Here is a 16,756-nt window from a genome sequence, read left to right on the forward strand (position 1 = left end):
CAATGCTGTCAGTTTATTAGCATGTATTAGCATTCTTCTTTTTCTATATAGACCAGGTTTTAGTAAGTGAACACACGAGGGCAGAAAGGTGGGGTATTAATTCTGTAAATAATGACAATAATAATAATGATCCAGCACCCTTGCAAGTCAAAGACTGGTCAGGGCCTGGAGTGAAGCTTCCCCTAACTGCCTAAGGGACACCTCACCCCTTCCCAGATGCCAGCCATCTTCAGTTTCTCAATGGAAGAATGAAAAGCTATAAAATCATTATGGTTAACAAAACAAAAGCCCTGCTAGATCAGACCAAGGACAGAACTGATCTAGCATCTCCTCCCTATGGCACCACCAGGTGACCTGGAAGGCTCACAAGAACTCCTCTCCAAGTAGCATTCATCCGTGCCCTGCCTCTAAACGTGGAGGCTCTCTTTAGCCGCCATTGTGAAGAGCTAATGAGACAGCCGTCCACTGTGAAGGCACTTGATCCCTTTTTAAAGCCCACCTAAGAATGCAGATACTACATCCAGTAGCAGCAAGTTCCACAAGTCGATTAAGCATTAGCAAAGTTTAGCAGCTCCAGTGTGGGCTAACCCTGCTGCAAGATCACACGGTATGGGTGTATTAGGCTGGGGTATATTTTGTAAGCCCAGAGGCTACCATCTCTCTTCCGCCTCTCTCACCGCGCATTTGCAGCTCGTCCTCCGGCCGAAGTGACCCCTCCGGGCTTCCTCCTCCTCTGACTCCTTCCTGCAGCTTCCAAAGACCTCCTTCCACCCGCTTACTCATTTGCAAAAATGTCGAAAAACGGTTTGCACTCTGAGTGCATTAAATCCAAAATAGGAAATACTTATTTTCTCGGAGTATTTAGTTACACGGGATCATGCATTAACTTTTTGGGGGGGGAGAGCCAGAGGAGGGAAGAAAAAAAGAATAAAAAGGTGCAAGCACCAGTCGTTTCCGACTCTGGGGTGACTTTTTACGGGGTGGTTTGCAATTGCCTTCCCCAGTCATCTACACTTCACCCCCAGCCAGCTGGGTAATCATTTTACCGACTTCGGAAGGATGGAAGCTGAATCAACCTTGAGCCGGCTACGTGAACCCAGCTTCCAGCGGGATCGAATTCAGCCCTTGAGCAGAGAGCTCGGACTGCAATACTGCAGCTTTACTACTCTGGGGCACGGAGAGGAGAAAAGAATAGACACCCTTGAAACACATGAGTCTTATAATGAATGCAACGGAATGATTACACAGCATTGTCAAATGCAAGGCGACCTACCTAAAAAAACCTGGCTTTTTAACATGCAAGGATCCAGAGGACCTCAGCATCGCCTGTATTCTTTCCTCCAACCGAGTCCCTTTGTTGTCTGTTTCCAATCATGTGACTGAAAGCACAGCCTGGCAAAGCGAGCCCTATCCAGTTGCAGCTAGAGCACATGGATGTCTGGAGGACCCTCGTGCATCCCCTACCCCACACCTCCTCCAGGGAAGTCCACTCACATACTCAGGAGTCGTTTGTAGGAGGGTAGTAAATTGCAAACTTACGTTGGTAACTGGTGCTTATAGGGTTGCCAAATCAAATTCAAGAAATATCTGGGGACTTTGTGGAGTGGAGCCAAGAGATTTTGGGGGTGCAGCCAAGAACAAGGTTGCAACAAGCATAATTGAACTGCAAAGGAAGTTCTAGCCATTACATTTAAAGAGACCACACACCTTTTAAATGCCTTCCCTCCGCTGGAAATAATGAAGGATAGGGGCATCTTTTGGGGGGGCTCATAGACTTGAACCCCCTGGTCCAATCCTTTTGAAACTTGGAGGGTATTTTGGGGAGAGGCACTGGATACTATGCTGAAAATTTGGTGCCTCTACCTCAAAAAACAGCCCCCCCCCCGAGCCCCAGATACCTGCAGATCAATTCTCCATTATACCCTATAGCAGGGGGGTTGTAGAAAAAGCCCAGCAGGAACTTATTTGCATATTGCATATGATTACAGTATTTAGCACCCATTTTATACATTTTATCTATTTTAAAAATCTATTATGCAATTGATATATTTAAATTGTTTACATTGTTTTATGAATCATGGGATCCCCATGTCTGTTAGCCGCCCTGAGCCCGCTTCGGCGGGGGAGGGCGGGATATAAAAATAAAGTTGTTATTATTATTATTATTCTCATTATTATTATTCTCTTATTATTATTGAGAACGCACGCATAGCTGGTCTTGAGGACAAAAGGAGATTGAGGAAGAATCGCACTGCTACAGCACCAACCCTAAATCAGACCTTTCCCTGCAGCCGCTGTGGCCGGACCTGCCTGTCCCACATTGGTCTTGTCAGCCACCAGCGAGCCTGCAGCAAACGTGGACTATTGCACCCTTCTTAAATCTTCGTTCGCGAAGCCAAGCCGAGAGAGATTATTATTATTATATTGGGCCACACCCCCTGACCACCATTGTTTCACACCGGGCTTTTTGTGGAAAAAGCCCAGCGGGAACTTGTTTGCATATTAGGCCACACCCCCTGATGCTAAGCCAGCCAGAACTGCATTCCTGTGTGTTCCTGCTCAAAAAAGCCCTGCCCTATGGGAATCGGTCTCCATAGGGAATAATTGAGTGCCCAGTAGACATTTTCCTTCCCCCCCCCTGCTTTCTGATGACCCTGAAGCGGGCGGGGGGGGCCTCCTAACTGAGGAATCTCCTGCCCCCATCTGGGGATCTGAGACTTCGTAAATGTGATGTTTGTTATGTGTATTATTTTGGTTTTTTGAATTATGTGTTGGTATAATTATTAATTTGTGATACTGTTAGTTCCTAGCATAAATATGCAGCCTGTTGAAGTATAAATGAAACACGGGAATAGCCGGAATCGTGTTGCTGCACCTGGTGGATAAGCGGACTGCTGCCTGAAAGAAAAGGAATTTGAATACATGGTACTTCCTGCGAGTAAAAGTCACACTGGACAGCAAGTGTTGGTATCTTACAGTGAAATTTGGCATCCAAGAATGGATTTCTTTGATTTTGTGTTATGAAATGGACTGTGAAGGATTCTGAAAAAACTTATAAGGGCAGAAGTGTCTGAAAGAAGAAAAAGGTTATATAACTAAATGGTGTGATGAATACTTAAATTTTATTTGCACAGCTTTGATTCTATGTGTTTAACCCATCTGGGGATCAGCAACCGTAGGTGCACACCAGAGAATTTCAGAAGAAACCAGTTTGTGTTTCATATATTACAGCAAAGTTTTTGACTGTGGGGATAATGAAAAGCTGTAGTTGGTTTTAAAGGAAATGAGTACACAGCTGCATCTGATGGTTTTGATGCCTACCTGTACTCTGGACAAGAGGCTACTGTTAGGAATTGTTTTCAATAGGTAAAAGGGTCAGACAAAGATGTATTTCATCTCGCTGTCTCTTCAGTCTCTGTGCAGAACATATCACCAGAAAAACTAGATTAGATTTCAATGATGGTGGAGTGAAAATTGGCAGAAGCTACATTGAGAGTTTGAGATATGCAGATGATACCACGTTACTGCCAAAGTATTGAAGACTTGAAACCAGTTAAAGCAGAAGGTGCCAAAGCAGGGTTACAGCTGAACATCACGAAGACAGAAGTAATTAGAGAACTGCACAACTTTAAGGTTGACAATGAAGAAACTGAATTTGTTCAAGATTTTTGTGTTCCGTATGTCTTCTGAAGCACCTCCCAATCCAGTGAAGTGCGGGGGGGAGGGGCGGGAGCCAGGAATGTCTGTCTGCTTAGGAAAGAAATGTTTTAGGGAAGAAGCAAATGGAGGCCAGCCAAAATACCCACAGTGGCCACCATTGGTCCCGCAGGTGCCACACTGAGGATCACTGTACTAACCTTAAGAAAGCTTGCTCTTTCAGGCTCTGAGTTCTAAAGCTGTATCTACAGAGGACAGAACAAGTTCCAGTCTTGTTCATTAACAGATTGGCTCTCTGCCTGCTTTACCCATGCTGTCTAGATGGGCAGATGTTCAAGCCGCATAACACTGTGCATGGTTAGAAGCAGGTTTGCATCTGCTGGTCCACCCCAAATAGCTACATATTCAGCCAGATTTATGTACCTGCAGCAGGATTTCTGTACGTACAAACGTGTGTGGTCTTTTGTGCAGTTATCACTGGGGAAAAGCAGCATTCCCAGTTAAGAACATGAGAAACATAAGAGAAGCCATGTTGGATCAGGCCAATGGCCATCCAGTTCAGCACTCTGCCACACAGTGGCCAAAAAACCAGGTGCCATCAGGAGGTCCACTAGTGGGGACAGGACACTAGAAACCCTCCCACTGTTGCCCCCCCCACCAAGCACCAAGGATACAGAGCACCACTTGCCTCAGACAGAGAATTCCATCTATACCTTATGGCTAATAGCCACTGATGGACCTCTGCTCCATGTTTATCCAATCCCCTCCTGAAGCCATCTATCCTTGCAGCTGCCACCACCTCCTGTGGCAGTGAATTCCATGTATTAATCATCCTTTGGATGAAGAAGTACTTTTATCCATTCTAACCCAACTGCTCAACAATTTCATTGAGTGTCCACAAGTTCTTGTATTGAGAGAAAAGTAATTCTTTCTCTACCTTCTCTCTCATGCATAATCTTGTAAATCTCTATCATGTCACTCCTCAATTATCATTTCTCCAAGCTAAAGAGCTCCAAGCGCTTTAACTTTTCTTCATAGGGAAAGGGTTCCAACCCTTTAATCATTCTAGTTGCCCTTTTCTGCACTTTTTCCAATGCTATAATTTTTTTTTTAGGTGTGGTGACCAGAATTGTATACAGTATTCCAAATAAGGCAGCACCATTGATTTATACAGAGGCATTATGATACTGGCCAATTTGTCTTCAGTTCCTTCCTAATACTCCCCAGCATTGCATTGACCATTTTTTACTGCAGTCACACACGGTCTCGACATTTTCAGTGAGTTATCTACCATAACTCCAAGATCTCTCTCTTGGTCGGTATCCGGCAGTTTGGACCCCATCAACGTGTATTTATAGTTAGGATTTTTGGCCTCAGTGTGCATTACTCTGCACTTGGCCTTGTTGAACCTCATTTGCCACGTTGATGCCCACTCACCCAGCCTTGACAGATCCCTTTGGAGTGCTTCACACTCCTCCCTGGTTCACAACCCTGAACAATTTAGTGTCATCCTCAAACTTAACCACTTCACTGCTTACTCCCAACTCCAAATCTTTAATGAACAAGTTAAAAAGCTTCAAACCCAGTACTGAGCCCTGCGGTACCCCACTGCTTACCACCCTCCACTGTGAAAATTGCCCATTCACACTCACTCTCTTTTTCTTATTAATTAGCCAGTTTTTGATCTACAAGAGGACTTGACCTTTTATCCCTTGGCTATTGAACTTACTTAGGAGCCTTTGATGAGGAACTTTTTCAAAAGCATTCTGGAAAGCAGGGTAAACACCACCTATTGCAGGGGTGTCAAACTCATTTCTTATGAGGGCCGGATTTTAGATAAATTAGGTAGCAAAGATATAAACTTTATAAAAGACACAGACAAACACAATTAAATGTTTTGTTTTTTAAACCCTTAAAACATTACCACTGGTGCTTTCTTTGTATCTCTTACATGGGATCCAAGGAACTGGGCAAAGGAAGAGCTTTTTCCTTCCTTCCCCAGGGGACCAGGAGGGGCAGGAGCCTCAGCCAGCAGCAGGAAGATAGGCTTGGCTCAGTAGCTCTGCTGTGTGAGCCTGGCAAAGTAAGCTCTCCCTCCCCCTTCATCCCCAAGGGAGGAGCCTCAGCCAATGGAGAAAATAGACATTTTGCTCTGTAGTTCCTGTGCAATTGAACAAGCCTTGCAAAGCAAGCTGTGATGCAGAAGGAAGCAAGAAAGAGGGAGAAGGAAGCAGATGACAGCCAGTTGCTCGGGGGCCTGATAAGAGCCCTCCAGGGTCCTGATTCGCGCCCCAGACCACATGTTTGACACCCCTGGACTAGAGCCTGAATACTATTGATCACTTGTGCTGGGCCAATCCTCCAGGGGATCCTAGAAATCATGGAGAATGGAACTGGACTGAGCCTTACGTCATTGTCCCAGGAACAACATTAGACAGCTGGCTCTCCAAAATCACCTGGCACATGACATTATCCTAGCCTCAAAGGGGGGAACGTGTACCTTGAGTGGCCAAAAATGTTTTATTAATGATTTATATTCTGAGATATTTGATCAACACATCATGCAAAATGACCACTCAGACACAGCACACTCCAAGGATGGGTTGCTAGGGGGATTTGATCTGTCTGGGGGGGGGGGGGGCGGTTAACTCATGCCTTTGGATCTCTGGGAGGATGGCTCAAACCAATAGTACAATTATTTTTATAGGGCTGATAGTGTTTGTTGTTATATATCTATGCACCTTATGCTGCTTCAAATGCATAGCTATGATGGGAAGAAAATTGGTGTATCATAGAATCAGAGTTGGAAGGGACCTCCAGGGTCATCTAGTCCAACACCCTGCACAATGCAAGAAACTCACAAATACCTCCCCCTAAATTCACAGGATATTCATTGCTGTCAGATGGCCATCTCGCCTCTGTTTAAAAACCTCCAAGGAAGGAGAGTCCACCACCTCCAGAGAAAGCCTGTTCCACTGAGGAATCGCTCTAAAGGTCAGGAAGTTCTTCCTTATGTTGAGCCGGAAACTCTTTTGATTTAATTTCAACCGATTGGTTCTGGTCCTACCTTCTGGGGCCGCAGAAAACAATTCCACACCATCCTCTATATGACAGCCCTTCAAGTACTTGAAGATGGTGATCAGATCACCTCTCAGCCGCCTCCTCAAATGTCAATGAGGCTGAGTCCGCCAGAGAGGCCTCAGAAGTAGCAATTTAGAATGTGATTGTTTAAAAAAAAATCAAAGAAGGGAAAAGAAGGCCAGACTGGATGAAGGTGAACTTAATTCTAGATGCTTTTGTCTGCATTTGTGCTTTGACATTTAAAGCATTAGAATTATTCAGCATAAGATTTTGTATTCTTTAACTGTGTGAAAGGAGACCAGCACAGGGACTTCTCTGTGTTGCCCAGCTTATTCTGCACAAAATAGTGTCTGCATAAGGCAAAACCAGGAAACTGCAACGATGAAATAGCAGTCATTGTCGTATTCATTTGTTTTGATTAATGTTATGATTCTATGTCATAACATGTCCCGTCCCCATCCCAAAAACTGTATTCTACTTACAGGTTATATAAGATTGTCATATGTTTTGTTCAGAATGACCCTCCTTCAGTCTCCTGATGTTTGTGGGCTCTCCTTTGCAATTTCAAATACCTCCCCCCCAACTTTTGCATTATTTATTTGATTTATTTATACCCTGCCTTCCCCATAAAGCGGGCTCAGGGTAGCTTACAGGGTTTAAAATACAGGCAATTAACAATTTTTAAAAAATTAAAAATAACAAGAGTTGCCTCTGTGTAAGTTTATATCGACTCCCAGCACTGCATCTGATCTCAGCCGGGGAGGCTGAAAGTTCCCCAACATCTAATGAGGTACAAATATTTCTTAAAATTAGACAACTATAAGGCTATTCTGATATAGGAGTGTCAGATCCGTCTTCTCTGAGATTGGGAGAAGCTTCATTGACATGTTTTTTCCCAGTGTGAATCCTTTGGTGGGAAACAAAGTTTGCTCTCCTATTAAAGCACTTTTTACACTTACATACATTTATAGGATTTCTCCTTTGTGTGCACTCTTTGGTGGGAAGTAAGATTTTTTTCTCCTACTGAAGCTGTTCCCACACTTCAGACACTTGTATTGTTTCTCCCCTGTGTGAATCCTATGATCTACCGATAGGCTTGTGCTCTGACTGAAGTACTTTCCACACTCCAAGCATTTAATATGGTTTCTCCCCAGTGTGAATCCTTTGGTGGCACGTAAGGTCTATCTTTCGACTGAAGTTCTTTTCACATTCTGAGCATTTATAATGTTTCTCCTCAGTGTGAACCATTTTATAAGAAGTAAGGCCTGTCCTGTAAGTGAAGCTCTTCCCACACTCCAAACATGTATAGGGTTTCTCCCCCCAGTGTGGCTCCTTTGGTGAGAAGTAAGGCCTGGGCTCAACCTAAAGCTTTTTCCACACTACAAGCATTTCACTAGAAAAGGATAGCTGTCATTCTAGAATAACACTGGCTTAACAGTTTTGAATCAGGAAATTAGATCCTAGTTACAGTCTGGGAAGAAAGAGGTTGGTTATGTGGAGATCAATGGGAAAGGAAACAATAGTTCAGACAATTTCACTATTTTGTTAAGCTGTTTATGAGCCATTTTAGATTACAGTGGTTCCACCTGTGAGGCATAAAAACCTTTGATCTAGACTTCTGAAATCAATAATCAAAAGTAGGCTTGGAGGGAAACTTTAACTGGATACCCCAAGCCTGACTGGCTAGGGGGAAAGTCTTTAAATAGGTTAGACAGGATTGGTTAACCAGTCAAAGCTAGTGAAAGGACAAAATGCCATCAACCATTAATCAAGTAGCAGGCTTGGTCCAGCAGCACCCCCAAACTACAGACCGGCTCCTCTGAGGGGAGAGCAGCCCCACCCAAAGCAGAAAACACCTCAAAACCTGACTAGTCCTTCCACACACCCCAACACTTCTGTCTTGTCAGGATTAAACTTCAGTTTCTTAGCATTTTCTTAGCCCTCTTCCAAATTCAAACTGTCTCCTGGAACCAGTTCATAGATCCTACAGCCTCCCAGGATCAGTTGGAAATGTGAGACAGAACCAAATGTTATTTGTATACTGGTGACAACCCAATCAAATCTCCAGATGGCTTCACCTAGCAGATACTGAGTAGCATAAGGGAACCTCATGGGAAACCAGAGGCCTAAGGGCTGAAGCAGCATCATTTTCTGAGACATACCTTCAAAGAAGGACAATAAACACAGCAGAACAATGCTTCCCACTTCCAATCCTGAAAGGATTTGGTAGGACTCCATGATATTTAAAATATTTGTTGCCTTTCCTTCAGGCAACTCAGGAGCCAAGGATCAATGTTATCAAAAGCTGCTGGAGGATCAACTAGGGCAATTTGCAGTGTAAAGACTAATTCATTTTCCAGGGATCTGAAGTGAAATCTGAGGAGGGGGGACAGAGATAAGGAATGAGTAGGGATCTCTACCAAAGATTTCTCAGGACACTCACGAAACTACTCAGGATCCAGGTTCCTAACATTTTCCAGGATGACTGGAAACCCCAGAGGCAGAACAATCAATATATTCTGGGTAGAATGAAGGTCAAAGCACAACTATTATGCCCTCCCTCAGTCTACACATTTAAAGAAGTACCTTTTGAGTGCATGACTTCCTTGGAACCCCAGACAGACATCTTATCCACTTTCTCCAGCCAGGAATGAGGTCAGGTTTGGAAGTCCAAGATCCTTCTGGGAGGAAAAACAACACAAACTGACTAGTCATATCTCTTGAGGCTATGTCCACATCACATACTGTCTAGCTTTTAAAAAAAAGCATTCATCCTTCAGGGCATTTGAAAAAAATGAAATGCGGGGAGGAGTAATGAGGAGTGGATACAGATCTCTACCAGAGAATTCTTAGGATGCTCATAAAATGAACATGGACCACCCACACACGAGCCAATGACTTGCTTACCTAGAGAGGCTACATTCCAAAAATTCTCCAACGTGACTTCCTTGTAAAGAGCTTTTCGGACAGGATCCAGCAGAGCCCACTCGTCCTCAGTGAAATACACAGCCACCTCCTCAAAGGAAACAGCACCCCAGAAGAAGCATTTGCTATCAACAAATAAATCTATTTGGGAGTTTTTATATGTTTGTGCAGAGCATGATCCTTCACGTGGGAAAAGGGAATGGGAGTTCACAGCCAGCTTTGCTTTGACGTCTAGCACCTGCTGAAAGCCTCCTATGACAAAGAAAGCAGAACTTAATCTGGTTGCTTCCTCAACTTTCTGACTTTAGCCTTATGTGGAATGCCTGCTCTGCAAAAAAAAAGCAGTGCTCTAGATCTCCTCAATGATGCCTTTTTGGGCTTGTGGATAGTCCAGGCTAGTCCAGTTTCCTCTGATCTCTAGCAATGAATTCCACATTCAAATCATTCTATGTGTAAAGTAGTATTTCCTTTTTCCTTCATATTCATTCAAAATATCGCCAACCCTTTGCATATCCATGGACACAAATGTCCAAATGCATTGGAAAGATGGAAAGACATCCATACCGTTTAACCAGTTATATGACTGGAAACATTTGTTGCTCATTTTACATATATAAATTCTGGAACTTGGTTTATTTAATCTGTTCGGGAATCAAAGAGGAACGGAAAGGTGAAATGCAAAATACAAAATACTTGGGGTGAGAACTAGTTTGGACACCCCCACCATTTGCTAAAGTAGGAAAATTAATTTCTCAAAACCTTGGGAATGGTCCACCAGTACAGCCTGGAATTCTACTGGGATATGCTCATATTTTGCTTTCAACTGGGAGAGGGTGGTGTTTCTTAAAACTACATTTTACAGCTGGTGGACAGCAGGGGATTAAAGATTAAGGACCACTGCCCTCTATTATCCCTGACACCAGACAGTTGCTCTCATCCCGCAGGATCTCTACTAGGTTTGCCAACCTCCAGGTGGGGTCTGGAGATCCCTCAGAATTAAAATTTATCTCCAGACTACAGAGATGAGTTCCTCTGTAGAAAATGGCTGTTTTAGAGGGTATTATATCTCACTGAGGTCCTTCCTTTCCTCAGAGATTTCCCAACTCAGAGTTAGCAATGTGTATCCCATCCATCTTCCAAGAGCTCCAAGCTTCCCCCTAATCTTAACCAATCAACCACCCTGCAAGGTAAGTCAGTTGGAGAAGGAATGCTTGACCCAATAAGAGTAAACTCAGACCTTCCTCCAAGCAGTTGTCAAAACATATGAACATATGAAGCTGCCTTATACTGAATCAGACCTTTGGTCCATCAAAGTCAGTATTGTCTTCTCAGACTGGCAGCGGCTCTCCAGGGTCTCAAGCTGAGGTTTTTCACACCTATTTGCCTGGACCCTTTTTTGGAGATGCCAGGGATTGAACCTGGGACCTTCTGCTTCCCAAGCAGATGCTCTACCACTGGCCACCGTCCCTCCCCTAATCTTAACTGTTACCCACCTCTCACCCCCTGGTGTTTCTCAGGGCACAAAAATTATTGTATGGCATTATGTGTAGAATAGCCTGGAGATCCTGAAACTGTCTGGCAGCTGCAAGTTCTAGCTCTTAGCATTATGATAGTGGTGAGCTAGGCTTGTTTTTAGGGGCTGAGAGAGCTCTGAGAGAACTGTGACTGGCCCAAGGTCACCCAATTCGCTTTATGTGGAACACTGAAGAATTGAACCCAGTTCTCCAGATTAGAGTCAACTGCTCGTAACCACTGCACCAAAGTGGCTCTCTGCACTTCTGAAGACCTTGTCCCTTTGCTAGGGTTGTCAACTCCAGGTTGGGAGATCTGGGGGTGGAGTCTGTGGAAAGCGGGGTTTGGGGACCGGGTCAAGCCAGATATGATGCCATAGAATCCACCCTCTGAAGTAGCCCTTTTCTACAGGGGAACGAATCTCTGTAGTCTGGAGATGGAGATCCATGGTTATTCGAGAGCACCTCCAGGTCCTACCTGGAGGTTGCCAATCCTATCCCAATCACAGCACAAATCATGTGTGGAGCAACTCCCAATCCCCCAGCCCACCGCTCTTTAAACTTTCCCACCCAAAGTCCTCAGCCAAGGCCCTGCACCCCAGCAATCCCCGCTAAAGCTTCTGGCCCAAAGGCAAGCAAAAGGGAGCCAAACCGACCCCCCCTCCGTCCCCGCTCCAGCTAGGCTGGGCTTCAGCTGCAGCAGCTCCCTTGGCCAGTCTAGCAAAGAAGGCAAAATCCAAAATCTCTCCTCCCATCGGGAGCCCCCCTCCCTTACTTGCAGGACTGATGCTGCACATCAAGGGACAAAACCCCCGCCATAGATTCGGTTGCGGGGGGCGGGGACACGTGTACGGAAGAACAGTGCGATTCGTTGCACTCCCCGACACGTGATCGGGGCAAGACTTCCATAAGAAAGGGGCTTGCTCATTGTTGAGAGGAAACTATAAACGGGGAGCGTCCTAGAAGAAAACAGGGTTTTTGTGGGATGTTATTCTTATGGCTATTGTCTGCTTTAGCCCACAGAGAAGCTTATCTAACTGCCCTCACACGGGCATTTTTTTTGTTCTAGAATGGCCTGCTTGAGGAAGTCAGAACGGTTCCCAATTCTCCTGGCATTTTGCGAACTATGCTAAACTGATTCGGGTGGGGAGCTGCCTTGGTCTGAAGCAGCAGAACAAAGTTTGAGGCCAGCGGCACCTTTAAGACCAACAACGTTTAAATTAGTTTTGCATAATTCCGTTATTTTGAATCATTCAGTTTTGCATTTCTGGGTATAAGCATTCGTGTGCATGCGCATGAAAGCTTACACCAAGAATTTAACTTTCATAGAGACTCATAAGAGTTGGAAAGGACCCGCAGGGTCGTCTCGTCCAACCCCCTGTACAGTGTAGGAAATTCACAAATACTTCCCCCATACAACCTGTGATATCGGCTCCACGTCCAGAAGAAGTGTGTGTGTGTGGGAACCAAAAACACCTTGCCAGGGGTCCTGGGTTTCCTCCCCCCCCCTTCCATCTTCTGATTATGGAGCAGATGTTCCTGGGGATATGTGTTAGGGAGGTATTTCTGAATTTCCTACATTGTGCAGGAGGTTGGACTAGATGACCCTGGTGGAGGAGGTCCCTTCCAAGTTCCAACTCTGTGATCCTCTATGAAAATTTAATTCTGGGTATAAGCTTTTGTGCATGCACACAGAAACTTATACGCAGAATTATGCAAAACTGAATTATTCAGGAGGGCATTTTTACACAAGTAAATAGGGCTGTATTGTAATGAAATGATTTGGATGCTTTAATAAAAGGATAGGGAGTAAACTTTACCATGGCACCCTCAGGGAGGGGGGATACAAAAATGTAACTGGAAGGCAATGTTCTTGCAAGAATTTTGTTTCAGTTTCTCAGGGAGAAAAATAATCTTGCATGAGCATTGTCCTCAAGGAGGGATGTAGACTTCACAGTTTCCACTTCTTCCATGCCATACATAATTTTATAAGTCTTTCATGCTGCAGTGATTTTTTTAAAGCTCAAAAGGCACAAATGTTTTAGCCTTTCCTCATAGGCTTCCCATTTCTGTGCCTGACTTAAGATTTTGAGATGGGGCAACCTCCAAATGTGCCCACTTCTGACCAATGCAACACCAACAGAAGCTCTTTGACCTTTACCTGCCATTTGGCTAACATCTCAGCTGGTTCCCAGAACCTATGGAGCTGTCATGGCAACAGAGAGGACTACTGGAAACATTGGCAGTCATGTGATCTGTCTGGTGAATCTTTCTCCAACATCCTGGAGAGCAGCACTGGCAAGAATGACATATGGGATTGTTTCATTTGTAAAGAAGTTTTAAATTGGATCTTTGACCCTTGACATCTCCAATGAATAGATCTGAGGTAGCAGGGAAGGCCTTTCACTGACTAGTAACCTGGAGTTTCTCTGCCAATCAGAGCACAGAATACAGAGTGGCATGAATCACTGGACAGATTCAGTATAAGGCAGCTCTGTATATTTAATCCCATTCGTTCTTCTGTTCCCAAAGGGGAAAAGATAAGTGGAAGTCCTATAATACAGAATTTAATGAAGAAAACAACCAATTTCAACATAAAACCTGCTTCAGTGCATTTATCCATATTAAATTTAAATAACATGGTGAATGTACTCATTTAAAATTCTCTTCTTGTCACCGGAGCAACTCTACAGCAGGTAATCTTGGTGAAAAACAGTATAAAATGCAGACATTAAAACATCTTAAATGGTAAAAATATCCTGTTCCCAGTGCCAAGGGAATAGATTTGTTCCCTCAGGGACTGCATATGTTTGTCAGTTGGGCTTATAAAGTATTTTAAATTCCTATACATCTATCCTGGGCCCAAATAATTTTCAGTGCAATAACAAAGCTATGCACTGTAGGTAGGTTAATATTTTTTAAATGATAAGAGTCTTGAGGAACCATAAAGACTAACAAATCTATGGGTCATAAGCTTTGGTGGACTGTAGTTAATTTTTAATATATATTTAGGGACCATCTTTTAATTATAATGGCCCCCAAGGTTTATGATGTATGGAGTTTTCAAGACAAGAGACTTCAGATGTGGTTGAGAGTCAGTTTGGTGTAGTGGTTAAGTGTGCAGACTGTTATCTGGGAGAACTGCGCTTGATTCCCCACTCCTCAACTTACAGCTGCTGGAATGGCCTTGGGTTAGCCATAGATCTCTCAGCAGTTGTCCTTGAAAGGGCAGCTGCTGTGGGAGCCCTCTCAGCCACACCCACCTCACAGGGTGTTTTTTGTGAGGGGAGAAGATATAGATTGTAAGCTGCTCTGAGTCTCTGATTCATAGAGAAGGGCAGGGTATACGTCTGCAGTCTTCTTCCTCCTCCTCCATGCTGGTGCCTCTGCATAGCATTCCTGGACTTCCTTGGTGACCTTCAATCTAGGTACCAACCAGAGCTCATCCTGTTTAGATTCTGAGATTTGATGAGCTCAGACTAGGCTGGGTCATCCAGGTTAGGGTACAAACAACTATAATATGGATGCTTTGTGGCCATACCTCTGGGCTGTTGATTGGGATTCCCCCCCCCCCCCAGTTTTTGAAAACTTTTATTGAACAAATAGAGGAAAGAATTACAATAAACATAAATATGGAGGAAATACAGTTAATATATTCAAACAGGATGACCTTATACAGGAGGAGAAAAGCAAAAGGGAGGGTTTTAAACCATGTAATACATTGAACAGGACTGAAACAAGGATTAATATATCACGTTAATGGCTTGATAAGACTTTGAAATTCTGTCTTGGGAGCCAAATAATTGAGAAACAAGAACCAAACTGAAATGAAGTTGGAAGTATAAGGATCTGATTCTCCCTGTTTTGCGGAGTCAGATAGCTTGTCCATAATGCAATACTCCTGAGTTTTTAAGAGCCAATCTTGCAGAATTTCGTTCCAATGTTTGGCTATAACAGTCTTTGCTGCTGCACAAAGATTTTCCAAAAGTGCCAAGTGTGCAGAACCACTGATGTAGGGATGCCACTGGTTAAGGAGTAGGATTTCCATTTTGGACAGAAAATGTGTGTGAATGATGAATTTGATCAAAAATCAATCTCCAAAAATCTGTGAGCTGATGTTCAGTCCTTCTCCCCAGCCCTCTACATAATCTGGCTTGTGAAGATGGAAACAGCAAAGGCCACACAGAAGAGTGGGAAGAAATAGTCTAAACTGTAACAGAGAACAGCCCTAACAGATCACATAGTAATTTTTCTAAGGGGCACAGAATGATCTGAGTAACCAAGTTCTAGTCTACAAAAACTTCTCACCAGAAGAAATCAGTCATATTTTGAGATACCTCAGGCCTCTTGTCAGCGGGGGTTTGTTCTAACTGACCAATCAAGAAGAAAATGATATTGGATTTATATCCTGCCCTCCGCTCTGAATCTCAGAGTCTCAGAGCAACTCACAATCTCCTTTATTTTCCTCTGCCTCAACAGACACCCTGTCAGGTAGGTGGGGCTGAGAGAGTGCTCTCCCAGAAGCTGCCCTTTCAAAGGCAGCTCTGCAAGAGCTATGGCTGACCCAAGGCTATTCTAGCAGCTCTAAGTGGAGGAGGGGGGAATCAAACCTGGTTCTCCTAGATAAGAGTCCACACATTTAACCACTACACCAAACTGGCTCTCAAACACAGATCTCCATTAATCTTTAAAAAACAGGGCTGGTTCAAAGGGTTTTGGCACCCTAAGTGAACTGGGACATCAATGTCCCCCAAACCCAACATGAATACACAAATGGAATGAAACATCAGTAGTCTTATTCCTAAAATCTTACATACCCAGGGGAATGCTGATTGCTGATTTGGAGTCAAGAAGCAATCTTCTCCAGGTCAGTTTGGCCAAGGATCCTGGAGGTTTTTTTACCATCTTCTGGGCATGCAACAAGGTTCACTGCATGTGTGTGGGAGGTATTTGTGAATTTCCTGCATTGTGCAGGGGGTTGGGCTAGATGTTCCCGGAGATCCCTTCCAGCTCTATGATTCTGAAAAGGTTTGTGTATGTGTAAAGTGCCATCAAATTGCAGCTGACTTATGGCAACTCATGGAGCTTTCAAGGCAAGAGATGAACAGAAATGGCTTATCACTGCTTGCCTCTGTGTAGCAACCTTGGGCTTTTTTGAAGGTCTCCCGTCCAAATACTAACCAGGACTGACCCTACTTAGCTTCAGAGATCTGAAAAGATCCAGCAAGCCTGGGTTACCCTTGTCAGGCAACAGAATGTGTCATCAAGTCACAACAGACTCATGGCAACGCCTTCTGTGGGGTGTTACGGGCAAGAAATGAGCCCAGCTGGTTCACCATTTCAACCCCAGTTTTCCTTGGTGGCCTCCCATCCCAGAACTAACTGTGGCCAATCCTGCCTAGCTTCCAGGCTCCGACAAGCTCAGGCTAACTTGGGCTATAGTGAGACTTCCTTCTGAATAAGCATGGTCAACATGCACTGGAGGAATGCTGGTTCAGCTCCTTCTCTGCCCTGCAACCTGGACTTCAAGGGCTGCCAGTGGCTAACTATTTTTAACCCTCCTCCATTATGGCACCCTAGGC

The 16,756-nt window shown here is 44.2% G+C and overlaps 1 protein-coding gene across 1 annotated transcript in view; it reads right to left on the bottom strand.

Moving 5' to 3' along the window:
- Positions 1-16,756, bottom strand: part of LOC132571770 (uncharacterized) — a 51,055-nt gene that overhangs the window by 12,395 nt on the left and 21,904 nt on the right. The window contains exon 7 of the mRNA XM_060238562.1: positions 9,678-9,915. Coding sequence (XP_060094545.1) covers positions 9,678-9,915 — 238 coding nt within the window. The remainder of the gene's footprint in view (positions 1-9,677; positions 9,916-16,756) is intronic.

The sequence above is a fragment of the Heteronotia binoei genome, chromosome 5, assembly GCF_032191835.1.
Source record: "Heteronotia binoei isolate CCM8104 ecotype False Entrance Well chromosome 5, APGP_CSIRO_Hbin_v1, whole genome shotgun sequence".
In the NCBI taxonomy this organism is placed as follows: domain Eukaryota; kingdom Metazoa; phylum Chordata; class Lepidosauria; order Squamata; family Gekkonidae; genus Heteronotia; species Heteronotia binoei.